Genomic DNA, 16,418 nt, shown 5'->3' with positions numbered 1-16,418 from the left:
AATATGAGTGGTTGCATGTTTTGTCAAAATCTGACATTCTTGCCCAGCAGTTGGTACGATACATCAGATTGAAAATTCTGGCAATAGTGACGTCATAAACTATAAGTGGTTGTATGTTTTGTCAAAATCTGTCTGTCTTACCCAGAAGTCGGTACAATTCATCAGATTGAAAATTCTATCAAGCCCGATAACATGATGGTTTAACTTTGTAGTATATTAAGAAATAACAATACAATCGAGCGTGCGCGTCATACTAAAACGGAAGGAGAAAAGAAAGTTTTTGAATAGGATTGTATAAAAAAAGATATGTATAAATGAATTAAATATCGCAGGCGTGTAGGTCAGCTCATGTTAAAAAAAAATGGGGAGAACTTTATGTTAATTAAAAAATAAATGTAACTTTAGATCAACGAACTAAAGTACTCCCTGGCACATCTACTCATATTATTTTTTTATCTCAAGCCTTAAGTGTTCTTCATTTATTCTTGAGGATAGAAGGTGTAAGTATTGAGGAACTACGTGTGAGTGTGCCTATGAAAAACATAGCTTGACAGTGATGATTTGATGGGGACCTATCATCTAAATTATTAGAGTAAAGGTTGTCTGTTTGTTGACCCCTTAAAAACTCTGGGAAATGTTAGGCAGTATTGTTAGTAAGTTTGTTCATAGTAGGGTCACTTAAATACTTTGCAAAACCTTATAAATTTCTTAAATACCTTTACAAAATAACCTTAATACTTGTATTTGTACATTTAAATGTAGTATTATGAAAGTCCTTCTTTATTCGGTCCAGTCCATTCTGAAGACGGGTCCTTTCAGTCCTTGGGAACGGTCCTTAAGACTGAGAGTCCTTCAGACTCTCAGTACTACTAGAACAGATTCATGAAGGAATAAATAAAGTTGAGTGACGTATTTAGGGACTAAGCTTTATCATTTTTAGGACTGAACTGAACCGGATCAAGACTGAACTGGATGGGCGGGACTTTAGTGTTCAGTCCGAAAGGTGATATTATATACAGAACTAGGTAATTACGCCTTAAAAACTCTTTAGGCTCAGGACATCTTGCCATAAACAATTTTTTCTGAGACATTTTGCCTTAAAATATAAATAAATAATGATAAAATTTTGCTGCAAAATTTAAATACATACATATTATCGAAATCTCATGTAATGAGTTCAAACCAGATAAAAAATACTTAATAAAAATAGACAAATAAGGCAAGGATTCGAATGGAAGAAGTGCTAATCACCACTCCCATATTAGTTATTATTTGACATGATGGATTATTCATTTTTTAAAAAGGCTGGATTGACAAATAAGTATTATATGAGGTAGGAGTATAACTCCATAATTATTGCAACAGAAAACAACCATTTAATGCATTTTATACAAATACACATTTCATATTTATAATAAGCTCAAAAATAACATTAATTTCAATTAAAAATAAACAATCAGGACGTATAAACCTCATTTATAAATATTTTAAGGCAAAATATCCTTGCGGCAAAATGTCCTTAAGGTAAAATAGCTTTAGGCAAAATCCTTTAAGGTGAAAGTATCGGGCACAATTTTAAATAAATTTCTGTATAATTCCCCGACAAATCATGAGTGTCTTTCTTGAGTACACGTGGATACTTTAGACCACGTGTAATCTCATCAATTATTAAAGAATAATGATAACAGCTTTCGAAAAATAACAATTACTGCTCATCAACTACGATCATTGTTGTACACAAGATAATGCTAAGAATTTACAACTCTATGTTTATCTATATCTTTGGTGTAGTATGCAGAAATATTATTCCTCTATAGGCTTTTTATTTTTTAATTATTTCCGAAAGATAAAGCAAGACAAGAGGTATAGACGTACCTGGTGTTGCATGGGAATTAGATCACTTCTGTTAACTCTTATAACCTGAGATTGTGAGTTCCAATTTTTAAGCTTGAAACTGTATACAAAATTGGGGAGCTTATATTTGCTTTTCCTCCATCATTCGTCACTCTCACGTTAAAAATGAGCTCAGAAAGAGAAGTTTTGATCTCTGCACTTCTCATAGAGATTTCAGACCAGCTCTAGGTGTTTATTAACACAGTCTACTTCTTCAACCAGTAACTTGCCAGCAGTGAGAATGGAAAACGCCGTATATAAGTTTTTCTATGATAACTGCAACAAGCTGGACTTCTAGCCCAAGTCGATGGGATCCTCCTACGTTCTGGTTTTGCTGCATCGCACGTCACTATCTAGTAAAAAACGTCCGTATCTCTGCACTCCCCATAGAGATTAATGACCAGCTCAAGGTTTCCAGGAATAAAGTTAACTTTGTCAAGCAGAGACTTGCTACCAGTTACAGCGGTAAGCGCCACACAAAATTCCTCTATGATAACAGCATCACGCTGGACTTTTGTCTCAAGACGATGTGGTCCCCTTAAGTTCTATTTTAGTTTTTCCTACAGTGCACATCGCTCTCATATTAAAAATGAGCTCAAAAAGAGATTTTTGGATATCTGTACTTCCAACTGAGTTTTCTGACCAGCGGAGCCCAGGGCCAGTAACATAAGTCACTCGAACATGGGCGCTGTAAAAAATCTAAGTTAATGAGCCCTGGGAGGGAATGAGCGAAGGGACTATCTGCAAAGGCTATATATCCATTAGATGTCACCTGAAAGCCATTGTCAATGCCAAAGACTAAAACATTGAGAATTATTTGTTCTTAATGAGTGTTTGAAGAAAATTCATTTGTTGAAATTATAATTGAAAACTGTGCTAATTTCCATGGAACACCCGGTACAAAGAATATATTCTATAATATGTATTCTTCATAGCTTTAATAGTAAAATATTATTACTATTATCTTAGTTAGTTTTCAAGTGGAAGATATGAAATATGTATGAATACATTTGTATAATCAAAACCATCAAAAGAGGAAGGATCTTTCTACCCTTCCATATTTCTCTTACATTTATAAGAAAAAAGCCCAGCAAAATACATAAATTATTCATCTTAATTTCTTACAACTATACTACCCTAGATCATCATAAGCATTTTCAGTGTGTATAAAACAAAACAACTGTGAGATGAAGGAAATAAATACAAATCCTACTATCTATAAAGTTGGACAACTCTGATGCAGATTATTAATTCGTCTCTGAGTCCAACAACTTACACATACTGGGTAGTCAATTGAAATCTAACACTTACTAGTTCAATAATTAATAAAGGCTGAATGATTAAAATTAATTCATATTTCGATATATTCAAGCATAAACAATAAGTTAGAAAACAAAATAAACTTAAGCTCTCCAGATTACGTACAAGTCGAGAAAGTGACACTTGAACGTCATCGACGACTTTCCATTCGCGCACTCCAAGGAGTTGGGCGTCTCCAGAACTACCATTTGCAGTCATCAAAACCAAAAGGATGGAGTGAAGAAGTGTTCTGTCGAAAAGGCGAAACTGGATTTGGAGGAGTTAAAGAAAACAACACAGGTCAATCTCCTCAAGTCCCTGAGGCCCCATGTAAGAGGTCTGGGGATTTCACACCAGAATTTTTAGAAAGCTATCAAAAAAGTGCGTGGAAAAAGCCTTGAGAGGGTGGAAAGGCCACTTTTGACACCAACAATGAATGAAATCCATCTCCTCCGTTGATATACTCCATTTATGTGAGTATTTTGAGTTCTTTTGAACTCTTTTTTGACACTACAGCCCTGATGATAACCTCCTCAACTACAACTTTGGTCTTCATGTGAAGTGGAAGACTTACAGTGTCTGTCATTCAAACAACGAGGCCCTCGAAGCCACTGTCAGCCAGCACTGGGACTCTGTAAAAGAGGACTACATCCGTAGACGGTGCAAAGCCATCCTTGCTGCTAAGGGCGGCTACATTAATCTTTAAGAGAGCTCAGATACACATCTATCTATAGTATTAATTTTATTGAAATTCTATGGTTAATTAATATCTTGTTGAAATTTAAAGTTCAAGTTTTTAGATCGTAATGGACCACTCGGTATAACTAGGCTTGTAAATAGTCAGTATTTTTTATATGTTAAAAAACAGTTCCAAAATTAACAAAACTATAGATAAAAAATATAATAATGGATGAGGGAGCAACTTTTTGTAGTTGCAATCTGAATGAATGCTTTTTATTTTCTAAAGCGTCTATTATTATTATTGAAAATAGAAGACATAAGTATAAAGTAATCACTTGTTTAAAATGATGACCAAAACCTCAACAAAGCTATTAGAAATAACGGTGTTTCTGCCGAAAAAAAAGAGACATGATTAGAGAGTTGTATGATAACAAAATTGCTGGGGCACGTGTAAGTCCCAATATGATCTTAAGACACTGTACCGGTTGGTCCATTAAAATCTGACCAATTTGAACATGTGCTTGTTGATACAGGCAAAAAAGAAAAAGAGTTACATTATACCAAAATCACCGGTGCACGCAAGCGCCAATTTGATCTTAACGCCCTGTATATTCAAGAAATTAATTATATTATTTAATCATAAAAAAGGCAAATAGGACACCTGCTTTGGCTTACCCCACGAGAAGGGGGAAATATTTATTACATTCAAATGATATGTTGTCAATTTTATGAACAAATGCAATTATGAATTATGACTTGATATTATGTATAGTAATATTATTTTATGCATATATTTTATACAATTGAGATTTGGAAAGAGAGTATAGCAAATGGGAAATCAAATGGTTGTTCTTTCATATATCTACAAAAATAAAATCATAGGTCTATTAAAAGAGATCCATTTTTTCCCGAAAGATAGCTTTAATAATCTGGATCTCGTACGGTATAAGTCCAACCCGATTAAACTAGATGGCATTAGAAAGATAAGATTTCTTATTAAAAGTACTTATAATTGCTTGACTCAGTATTATTTAATCCACCATCAAAGATGGACACAAGCCATGAGGAAATCCACTGTTTTTACAGTTTTCTTTGTTAAATGCAAAGACTGGTTGCTAAAAATGTAAATGATGTTTATGGTACGTATACTGTTACAGCCAATGATGTGGTTTCGTCAATTCCGTTCAGATAATTTTGATGTCAAAGATGCACAACGCTCTGGAAGACCAATTATCGAAAACATCGATAAAACTATGGAAATAGTCGAAGCCAACCGTCATGTAAGCTTCGATTGCCTAACAGCTAAACTTTGCTTAAAAACCGTTTGAACCACTTAAATAAGGCTCGATGTATGGGTACCAGGCGAGTTTACTAAAAAAAAAACCCGTGAACCGAATTTCCATCTGCGAATTCCTGCTTAATCGCTACAAAATTTTCTGAAGCAGAAGATTACTGGTGATAAAAAGTGAAGGAAGTCATCGCCCAAAAGCGGCCATCCTTGGCCAATAGGAGAGGAATTGTGTTCCATCAGGAAAACGCCAGGCCACACACATCGACATTAACTCGCCGCTCCGGGAGTTTGATTAGGAGGTTCTTATGCATCCACCTTATAGTCCAGACCTGGCACCAACTGATTACCACATGTTCCTCTCTACTGCGAATTATTTTGTAGGTGAAAAATTTGCCTCAAAAGAAGCTTGTGAAAATCGACTCTCCCAGTTTTTGCCAATAGGGACGAGAGTTTCTATGAAAGAGGCATTATGCAATTACCTTAAAAATGGAAATCAATTTAGAGAACAAAACGGTGTATATTTTACGTAAATCGAATAATTCTTACAATACTAAATAAAACTTTAAAATTACAGAAATAATAATTGATTTATTTTTACTAGACCTTATATTAGGTAAAAGCAAGAGTTACACGGCTTTGATCGGACCAAGGAGGGAAAGGGGCATTACATTAGCAATGATTAGTGTCATCTTTTCTTAATGTGTTGACCACCTCAGTGTGGGTAAGCATTATAATATGGTGCCTTTATATATACGTATGTAAATATTACGAATTAAAAAAAATTGTGTTATAAACTTCAAATAACATATCAATATTATGGGGGCAAAAATTTGTCTAGATGCAAGGTCCATCTTTTATTTTTGTCAAAAATTGGCCAATTGAAATTCTTAATTAATTTAATTCTAGCAAATGTCTTTCCAACCTTCTCGCCGCAGATTGTAGCTGATCTAATGAAACGTAATGTGTATTATTTTTTTAATTATCCATAACATTAAAAATATGAAAAATTCATTTTAAAATACCGGCGATAATATTTTATTCAAATCTTAACATGTACTATAAATGCATAAGACGGCAATAACAAAGACAACCAAAATCAGTGCTATTTTTATAGACTGACACACCTTCAAAATTTCATGAACACGACTATATTGCTATACATCAGTAAACTCCTGCAATGTTTCATAAATACGACTATATTCTTATGTCTTAGATGAAAATATGTTTATGATATACATCATGGAGCAATTTATACAGTTGCACCCGTTGACTCGTTTTCATATATACGTACATTCAGATATTTATACAGACAGACAAACTTTACTTTATTGAAAGTCAACTGTATTTGGGAAATTATAACGCATCAGTGTGCAAGCTGTATTGTTGGGTTAGTCAGGCCTACGGTCTTAGTTTATAGTGTAAACTTGTTTACACAAAAATATATAGTGTATTTTGTTGTCAGCTGTCAATGTTCCTGCTTCTTTTCTCCTAATCAGTTTTCTGAACGTTGTTTGGTTGAATTTAAATTCGCTTGGACTTTTAATCAATGATTAAATTTCGAAAAATAATAATTATAAGACAAAATCAAATCCTAGTGGCAAGGGGTAGTTCAGCCAGGATTTTGTTACCAAGGATTCCTTCGCGCACATGCACTCCATTGATGAACACTGATCCCGAATCCGGGATTCTAATACAAAAAGGGATTTCATTTCACACTTTTTAATTTCTACCGCCTCTTTTTCTTCTCTCTCGTTCTCCCTTATCGCGGTTTTATCTCAAATAGACAACGATATAGTTTTTTGAGGAAGCTTTTTTTTTTTTTAAATTAAAGTTCAGACTTTCAGCTATCAAATGAGATACTTTTAAACTTTCTGAGTATATTCGTCTTGAAGCTATGAGCCTCTGCATAAATAGTTTTAAGCAAAGAATAATTCGTTCATAAACCTGATAAAGACATTTTAAAAATGGTTTTTCATTTTTTTAACATTAGGTTTTGAAATATATTAACGAGATTTATCTGTATCTTCGACGCCAAGTGCTTAAAAAAGCAATTTATCTTAAATATAGCCAAAAATACGAACAACATTATGCCCTTTTTTTAAGTCCATGAGGCTAACAGAGAAAAAATAAGGCCATATTTGGAACTAAGTTGAGCATATGCTTTTTTGTACCATTTTTGCTGTTGAACAGTGTTATTGCTTTGGAAAATAAAAAATACTGGTGTGGTTTAAAACTACAAAAAGTACTGCACTCGTGGTATGTCATATTTTCTACAGGTACAATTATTATAGCAAACTTTAATTTAAAGATGGTGCAAAGAAGTATATGTGCAGGGGGGATATTCACCAAAAAAATGAGACAAGCTAACAGTTCATACTGTTTAATTTATCATATTTATTTCAGGGAATTCGACGACGAAAAGTGAGTTGCGTGAGTAAAGTCACTGGCTTACTTCTACGAGATCACTTTTGCCCCATCATTCCCTACTTTCCTGCAGAAGAGGAAGTATGCGAAGCAAAAAGTAGTTGTGATCATCAAGTCCCTCAAGTCTTTGATGTTGAGCATAGAGCCAATCATCCCGTCATTCGCTTCTATTGGATTAAAGGAAACTGGTCTCAAGTGAGTATTCTATATAATTTTACCGCTCTGATTTACATTAATCACTCTTTCAACTATTTAGTGCTCTCAAACGTGTGGAGGTGGTTTTAAAAATCGAATTGTGGTATGTCAGGACTACACTGGGAATCCGAGTAGTCTCTGCGATGAAACTAAAAAACCTCCTGAAATTGTATCGTGTAATTCTGAGCCATGCCCTAAATGGAATTTTGGAGGCTGGGCTAAATGTAATAAGCCCTGCGGTGGAGGAATACAGCATCGTCTAGTCCGGTGTCAGGATCATTTGGGACAGGCATTACCAGATTTAGACTGTGATGTGAAAGATAAGCCGGTACATTGGAGGGAATGTAAAACAAGGCCATGTAAATATATTAAACCCAAATATATTTGGAGAAAATCTAAGTGGGAGGATTGCTCTCGTACCTGTGGATCAGGAGTAACGAAACGAAAAGTACGCTGTGTGGATTTGAGCTCTGGTGACATTCATGTAGATGATATTCACTGCATCAAATGGTACGGAAAGAAGAAAAATAGTAAGCCAAGGACGATTAAGAGATGCAATAAGGCATCCTGTCCTCATGAATGGATACCAGGACAATGGTCAAGGGTATTTACAGATATTATTTACTTTTAGGCTTGTATTGGTTCTTAATATGGGACTTAAAATTATTCCTGACTCTGTTATCGGTCCTTGAAAAAGTTCTAAATTTTAAAATACCTGCGACAAGGCCTCATTTTCATCATAGACCGAGTTTGAAATTTAAAATGGAGGAGGGAGTTTTTTTTTTTTTAATGTTCCTCTAATTTGTCAAATGGAGTTGTACTGGTTAAGTGTAAGCAAAGATTGCATTCCTTCTCTAGGAGTGACCGTAAATCTAACATACGCATATGGAGTTCAAGAGAATAATTTATCCGAGCGCGTTGTCCAGTAAGCTACGTTGCTCCATAATAAGAAATAGAAATTTATTCCAAAGAAGGTCAAATAAGCGAACTTAGGGGGATTAAAATCCCAAAAGATCAGACTATCTCCTCGTGAAATGGACGCAAAAACAAAATTTCCGTGATATATTAACTCAAAGGGGGGGTGGGGGCAGTGATTTTAAACCATTGGATTGTCCGCCCAATAATAGGGAACGTGACCTGGGGTTATACCGTCTTGACGTACTGATTGCGATAGTAATCCTTTTCATTACGAGAGGAACAGCATTATTCTCGTACAGGAAAGATTAGTGTGCCTGTGAGTGTATTCGTTATAGGTGGCAAAACTGTTGAACCTAGTAATTTGAAGTTTTACATGGTTGCCTCTTTTGAACCTGTTCAGTCTAAAACTAGGGTCCCAATTTTAGTAGTCATATAGGGTCCTTATTCTATACCCGAAAAACAAAAATTGTTTTTTTTAAGCTCAAGGAAATTAGATAGGGGTTGAGTTATAAATCAAAAAATGACTGCCGTCTTAAAAAGCAACTATAGAAGTAAAGACGTTGTCTTGATTTATTCACAATCAAAAGAGTGATGAGTAAAAAACAAAAATGGGTGAAAATTGCTGTTTCGTTTTTTTCAGGTGCAAATTAATTGATTTCCAATGAAATACTGGATTCGTATATGAAATAAAGTTTTTTAGAAATTTGTCCGGAGATTCGTTTGTGTATAAATATAACACATAAAAATTGATGTTTGACTGAAATATCTGTCATTTTCTAAAAAAAAATCACTTTTTGTATCCCTTTTTAATTTTCATAAAACTTAAATTTTCAGTTTTTATGAAGGAATGTCACAAAATGATGCATTTTGGACATATCATGTGAGACTTTCACTGTTCCGTACACAGTATTTCCAATTTCCAGAACCATTCATTACATAATTTTTGCAATATTTGCAAAAATGAACCAGTATCGCTGGTTATTTTTTGGAGAACTTTTTTGTAAGTTTCAAAAAAATATTGGTAGCACTGTGGTTTTCCTTACAATGCCAATGAGTTTTATTTACTACTTTTTTTCTAAATTAGTGCAGAAAAGTTTTTGCAGTTTTTGACAAAATAAAAAATGGACTTCTCATCTTAGACAACTTTTTTTATGTATACATGTTGGTATGTTGTTTGAAATTTATCGATACAATTTTATTTTTTTAAATTCATTACAATAAATTTCATATTAATATATCATATACATACAAGTGTTTTATTTTAATGTTCTCCCGCACTGAAGGGGTCTAAACATTAAGACGTAGTTGACGTAGTTCAATGACAACGCGCTCAGTAGAAATTATTCTATTGAACTCAATGTGTGTAGGTTCCGCCCCAGTCTTTCCTAGAGAAGGAAATATACTTCATGGGTATGGACTTCAAAGAAGATTTCTAGATCCGATGGAGTAAATGTAATACTAATGGAATCACCGTAGCTCATGGACAATGTTCTCGGGAGTAGTAATTCTCTTAAATTCAATATATGTATGTTTGCACCCTGGTTATACCTAGAGAAAGAAATATATGTTATGTATATGGATTTCACCCAATCCATCTAACCAATTAAAGGAGCATTTAAAAAAAATGTAGTACTATAATATTTACTTACACTTAATCAGTGCATCTCCATCTGATCAATTAAAGGAACATTTAAAAAAATGACATTGACCATTGGCAATGTCATTTTCTACTCCCTCCTAGTCTGAGCAACGCCAGGTAACCCTTGATGGTTGAGATTTTTTGATAATAACGTCACTGGCGGATATGTATGATAACGTAATTTAGCAATTCGTTGCTTTTGGACAGCTTTTGAGTCCGGTTTGGGTGTGTTCTTCAGATTAAAGATACATTTCAACTAATCATAATGACTTTCTCGATATGTTCTCACATGGTGTATTTTTTATTTACTTTATAGTGTAGCCACACCTGTGGAAAGGGAATTCAACATCGTAGAGTGGAGTGCTTCAAAGTGAATGCTTATCATTGGCATGATTCCCAGCCTGTTTCTAGAGATAACTGCGACTTAAATCACGTTCCTAAAAGTTATCAAATTTGTTCCATATCTGAGTGCCATCAAAAATATGCATGGAAAGTTGGTCCATGGGAAAGTGTAAGTCATGTTATATATATGTAGATTAGTAAATTCGAAGCATTTTGTCGTCTAAGAAATTTAATGTAGTTGGCACTCTGATCAGTGTTATTACATTTTCTAAAGCTGTCATGATTATTCTTTATTTATTGAGGAGAGAACATATAAGTGGGTGCGCATGAATGGCAGAGAGCAGTGGTGTCACTATCACCTTTTTAGTGGGTTTTAGCCCCTCTTAATATTTCTGAAGCCTACCCAAAATTTTATCATATCTTATATACGAGACTTTTCAAATTACGCGGGAAACGTACATTTGGTATGCACGATTTTTGATGTTAGTACACTCGCTACGAACATATATTTACAGTTCCAGCTATATAATAGGGTTATTTTATTTGTGAGAGGCATAACTTTTAGCAGTATTTTGTGTATTCTTCGCTTTTTTGGCATTGAAAAACAATGATCAAAGAATTGACATCAAATTTTGTGTAAAAAATGAAATTAAGTTCTCCAAAACACTTGAAATATTGACAGTTCCACAGGGTAAAACTGTTTTGTGTAATAAATAAAAAATGTTTACATGTGGTGCAAACTCTTCCAAAATGGCAGGGAAGACGCCAAAGCACGTCAGTAACTACGTTGAGGTAGTGAAGAAAGTTGTTTTTGAAAACAATGGAACCACAATCAAAAAACATTTTCGAACGTTTGAGCAGGAAACGAGTGTCAGCAAGGTTTGTTCCAAACCTGCTAAATTTTGACTCAAAGAATCGTTTTTTGGCCTAAAACAACACCACAGTCATGCCTCAGCCACTATATTTACCGGATAGGGCCCCATAGGACTTTTTCATATTCCCAAAACTGAAGAGACCTATGAAAGGACTGTGATTTTCAACGATTGAGGAGATGAAGACTGCATTGCTGGAAGAGCTCAAGGCTATACCCAAAAGGGCTTATAAGAAGTGCTCTGATGAATGTAAAAAGCGGTGGCACAAGTGTATTGTAGATGAAGGGGATAACCTTGAAGGGGAAAACATAAATTTCCAAAAAAATACAAAGTCACTTTACTTTTTGAACACACGTCGTATATTTATAAGTATGTTTTTGGTGTTATCACACTTGGAATCCAAGACAGTTGAACAGATCAGTCTTAAATTTACCAAATAGGCGTATTAAATAACCAAGCATTTTTAAGGCCTCCAAAGTTATTAAGAGGGCACCGAAATAAAACCTCTTTTCTCCTTCTATATCTCTCTCCTTATCTATGTATCTCCCTTCTTTTTTTCTCCCTCTGTCTCTTCTTTTCTACCTTCACTCTTTGTTTCTATTCCCCTCTATTCAGCCCTTCAACGAGGGAACCATCTCCCAGTGAATATTTAAAATAAACCTATTAATATAAATAATTATATAATCGTCTTGATAATTTTTGGAGCTAAGCCCTCAAAAGATGAAAGCTAGTTACGCCCCTGTATGAGAGTAACATTGAGGATTTACTGGTGAGTTATAAGATTAATTCCTTGTTGGTCTCAGAGTGGAATTGAGGATAGATGTCGGAGTATCTGCATGAAAAAAAGGTAGTCGCCTAGTCAGCTATAATTAAGGGCCTTAGAACCCACTAAATCAACCTTGCAATCTTTCCTCAAATAAGAAACAGAAAAAAGGCCAAAAATTGGCAGTTAACCAATCTTTGGAATTATCATACAATAGCCTTTGAGGATTGTTCAGAACCTTTATAATCGTTTGGACGACTTTCATTATTAAGGTCCCTGCTAGATACAAAGTGGGATTTGTGTTTATTTCCTTGATACCACAACTGCTTCTAACTAACCTTCATGAAACCTAAACTTCTCTCCTCACATCATTCTTCAAATTTTCAGGACTATCATTTTTTTTTTTTTTTTGTGTACATACCAAAAGTGCTTTGAAGATAGAACTCTATATATTTATTTATATATTTGCGTACATCTAACCCGGAAGCTTATTTTTGTGTGTTTTTGTATCATTTCCATTAGTGTTCATGGAAGAACAAACCTTGTGGTAAGAAAGGAAAGCAAAGGAGAAAAGTCCTCTGCACCGACTTGAATGGTAATAAAGTCAGAAAGAAACTTTGTAAAAGATACCTTAAAATAAAACCCAAAGGGACTCAGAAATGTGAGCGGAGAGTTTGTAAGTCTTTTCAAATTTTGAGTTGAAAGTATTAGTTTATCTTGTCCTTTTATGCTTAAGGTGGTTATGCAAGCTGTTTTGACGTAAAACAAAGAGAGAAAACATCCAAGAACGGAGAGTATCAAATACTCTTTGCCGGTAAAAATATATCCATTTATTGTCATGAAATGGAGTCTCCCATTCCAAAAGAATATGTCACGCTCATCACTGGACCAGATGAAAATTATTCAGAAATTTATGGACTAAGGTGAGTCATTCACATTTATAGGTAGAGATGTGAATAAAAACTACATCTCGGTGCGTGTAAAATAATATAAAATATCAGTGGGAAGCCTGTTTATTCTAGTTATTATTTACTTTTTCTTATTCGATATTCCTATCAGATCAGGTTGTAAACCATTATTTTATAGACGCTGGAAGAAGGTTTTTATTTACTTCTTTACACATTTATAAGGTTTAATTCACCTGTTTTAAAATAATTCTTCTTTCAATTTGGTAATAAGACTCCAACGCCCTGACTCATGTCCATATAATGGTGCTCGAAACGACAGTTGTGACTGTTTTCGGGATTCCACGCGTCGAGAGGGAAGAACAAATTTCCATAAAATCAGAGTTAATGCCACATCGTTGAAAGTTAATAGTAAGACTGAAATATTTATGATTTAGATATAACATTTTTTATTTAAACCCCTAGCTCACGATTTTACATTTTCGAGTCAAATTCAGGGTCAAATAGTTCCTTATGGTGAAGCTGGTGACTGTTACAGTACATCCAATTGTCCTCAAGGAAGATTTAGTATTAATCTCTTGGGAACAGGTCTGAGAGTTTCTTCTAATACTGGTTGGACTGGACAAGGGAACCGTCCTTCAATCACTTTGAGACGCGTATCAGTAAGTCAATATATATATTGTGTATAAAAAAGAGGCTTGTAACCCTTCATATTTTGTCCGTTTATACATTCTTTCCTAACAATTGACGTTCAGACCTTCATTCGTTCATTGCTTTTATTTTATTTTTTTTAAACAAAATTATCACCCCGTTATGAATTTTTGTCCAAATTAAATTGGGTACCAAAAAAACTTTCCTCGCACTATGTAACTTTTGAGGTACAAATGACGTTACTTATAAAGATTATTTACGTCAACCAACCATAGAGGGACAAAGATTTTATTTGCAGAGCCCGTTATCAACTCGAGGTTACGTCAGCTATTCTTGGATATTTACATAATATAAATTTATGTATTTTTCTTGATTTTCAAAGAATATATAATTATATCATACAACGGGGCACACTAAAGTTGATATGACTTTACGCGACACTAGAGTCCTCAAGCAATATGGTTATTTTTCCAACCAACAGCCTTTACTACTACTATTCAATGCTAAAATCCCTTTTTCTCATGACGTATGCAATTTTTGATTCCCTTCCTAGAATTCATCTTATGAATATTTAGTGATAAATAATGAAGGGATCTGGGTAAAGAAAAAACAAAGAATACAGATTAAAAAAAAGGAAAAACACTTGATGCGTGTGCTGTTTCTTCTCTGTTGTTTATTATTTAATAAGACGTGGGGGTGGTTAGCATCTCCCTCTAAAAGAAGAATTCTCCTTATCTTTGCTGTAAATAGATTAAAAAAATATAAGAATTTAAAGATAATTATAATATTTTCCCTGCAATAATCCAATTTTAAATGTAGAACATTCTTCTCTGTATAGTAGTAATTCATTTATCAGATAGCTGATATTAACAATTGTCTTAATTCAGTAATACAAATCCCATCTCTAGTAATAAAGTATTTCATGGCCTTCTCAGTGTCTCTAGGGCACAAAACGGATTCTCGTAACCAACTATATTTGGACAAAAATTGATCACGTGGTCGTGGTTTCACCATTTTGCTTAGCTTTGGTCCTGAATTAAAATATATTGTCTTTGGAGAAGGCCTAAATAAACACTCAGGCTCTTAAAAATGAGAGCATGTACGGACCTAGTTTTCTGCTCAATCTCCAAGCAGTATAAAGTATTAAAAATTCAGTTTAAATACCAATTATTATTTTTTGCAGGATAATCAAGTGGTATATGGAAAATGTGGAGGATACTGCGGAACTTGTACTCCAGAGCCCCACACTGGGCTCAAATTAGATATCCTGCCACCACCTTCCTAACGTGTCCCTCTACTAAGCATATATAGAAAAGGACATCCGCTGCTATCATCTTCCTCCTTCTTTGGGGGATTGGATTAATTATTTTATAATTAATCCAATCCAATAATCACTATTCATTTTTATGTTCTTTGTCTCATTAAAAAAAAACAATCAAGTACTCTTCAGCATGCTTAAATTTTGTGTGTAGTTGAACTTAGTTAATGCATCATAGACTACAAGCGAGTATCTGAACTCTCAGGCCTTCCCTTTAAGAGCCAAAAAACCCCAACAAGAACAACGAGAACCAAATAAAGGAAGCTAAAATAAATTCTACAATGCAACACACACTATTTTAAAGTAACCAGAAAATCTCATTAAAATTTGCCAAAAGAAGTGGTAAATTGTAAAAGTATTACTGTTTAATTACCTACACTGCTGTCGTTGCTGCCACTACAGAATTGCCATGTAATATGTTATGTAATGATCATGATGTACATTAATTTATTAATTATTTGTCGTATGTAATTGTACTGCCAAATCAATCAAAAAGAAGTATACAATAAGTTATATATGTATATCACGGCCTTACTTTCCTCACACAAAAATATACCCTGTATTTTTTGTCAGCTGTCGATGTGTCTCCTTCTTTTCTCCTAATCAGTATACTCAACGTTGATTGGGCTCATTCGAATTCGCTTTTGTTAAGCAGTGAACAATTTCTGATAGTTATTGATAGTCCAACTGATTTTGGGCCTTTTTTCTATTTATTTTAGGAGGAAAGGCTGCGTTATAGCAAAAACATTAACATTTTGTTGTCAGCTCTCAATGGTCTTGTTTCTGTATTACTTACCAGTGTTCTGAACGCTGATTGATTGAACACAAATCAGCGAGCTCTTGTTGTTAAACTGTGAACAATGCCCAAGAATTATTGTATAATAACTTCAAAGTTGCGAAGAATTGGCTAACTTTTTTGCCCTTTTCCCCTTGTTTCTTTTAGGATGAAAGGTTGTGAGATACAATAAAGGTAACGACGTTATATATATCAATATCTAAAAGCAGTAACAATGGGGATTTGAATTTTTTATCCCTTGGAATTCAGTTGAAATCCCTCTTATTATTAGAATACTCAATATTCCTTTATATAAATATAATTATGACCAATTATAATTATGTATATGTCGTGTAGCAGTTGGTATTTTGTAGGAGTTGCAACCCCAGAAATGAGATCATGTAGCATTTTAAATGAAGATTAGTCAGTTTCTTCCGACAAAGATTCATAAT

At 34.1% G+C, this 16,418-nt stretch overlaps 1 protein-coding gene across 2 annotated transcripts in view; it reads left to right on the top strand.

Annotated features, from left to right (window-relative positions):
• The window catches only part of LOC121119543 (A disintegrin and metalloproteinase with thrombospondin motifs 9), a 201,683-nt gene extending 185,920 nt beyond the window's left edge, over positions 1 to 15,763 (top strand). For both annotated transcript variants that reach the window (XM_071889016.1, XM_040714241.2), the window contains 8 exons: positions 7,568 to 7,783; positions 7,845 to 8,387; positions 10,657 to 10,851; positions 12,840 to 12,993; positions 13,054 to 13,240; positions 13,497 to 13,633; positions 13,688 to 13,884; positions 15,057 to 15,763. In XM_071889016.1, the coding sequence (XP_071745117.1) occupies positions 7,568 to 7,783; positions 7,845 to 8,387; positions 10,657 to 10,851; positions 12,840 to 12,993; positions 13,054 to 13,240; positions 13,497 to 13,633; positions 13,688 to 13,884; positions 15,057 to 15,158 (1,731 nt within the window). In that variant the 3' untranslated portion in view covers positions 15,159 to 15,763. The remainder of the gene's footprint in view (positions 1 to 7,567; positions 7,784 to 7,844; positions 8,388 to 10,656; positions 10,852 to 12,839; positions 12,994 to 13,053; positions 13,241 to 13,496; positions 13,634 to 13,687; positions 13,885 to 15,056) is intronic.
• Positions 15,764 to 16,418: the final 655 nt, after the last annotated feature.

This window comes from Lepeophtheirus salmonis, chromosome 6, assembly GCF_016086655.4.
Source record: "Lepeophtheirus salmonis chromosome 6, UVic_Lsal_1.4, whole genome shotgun sequence".
Taxonomy (NCBI): Eukaryota; Metazoa; Arthropoda; class Copepoda; order Siphonostomatoida; family Caligidae; genus Lepeophtheirus; species Lepeophtheirus salmonis.
The sequence above is the reverse complement of the archived record's forward strand: the minus strand, read 5'-3'. Positions and strand labels throughout refer to the sequence as shown.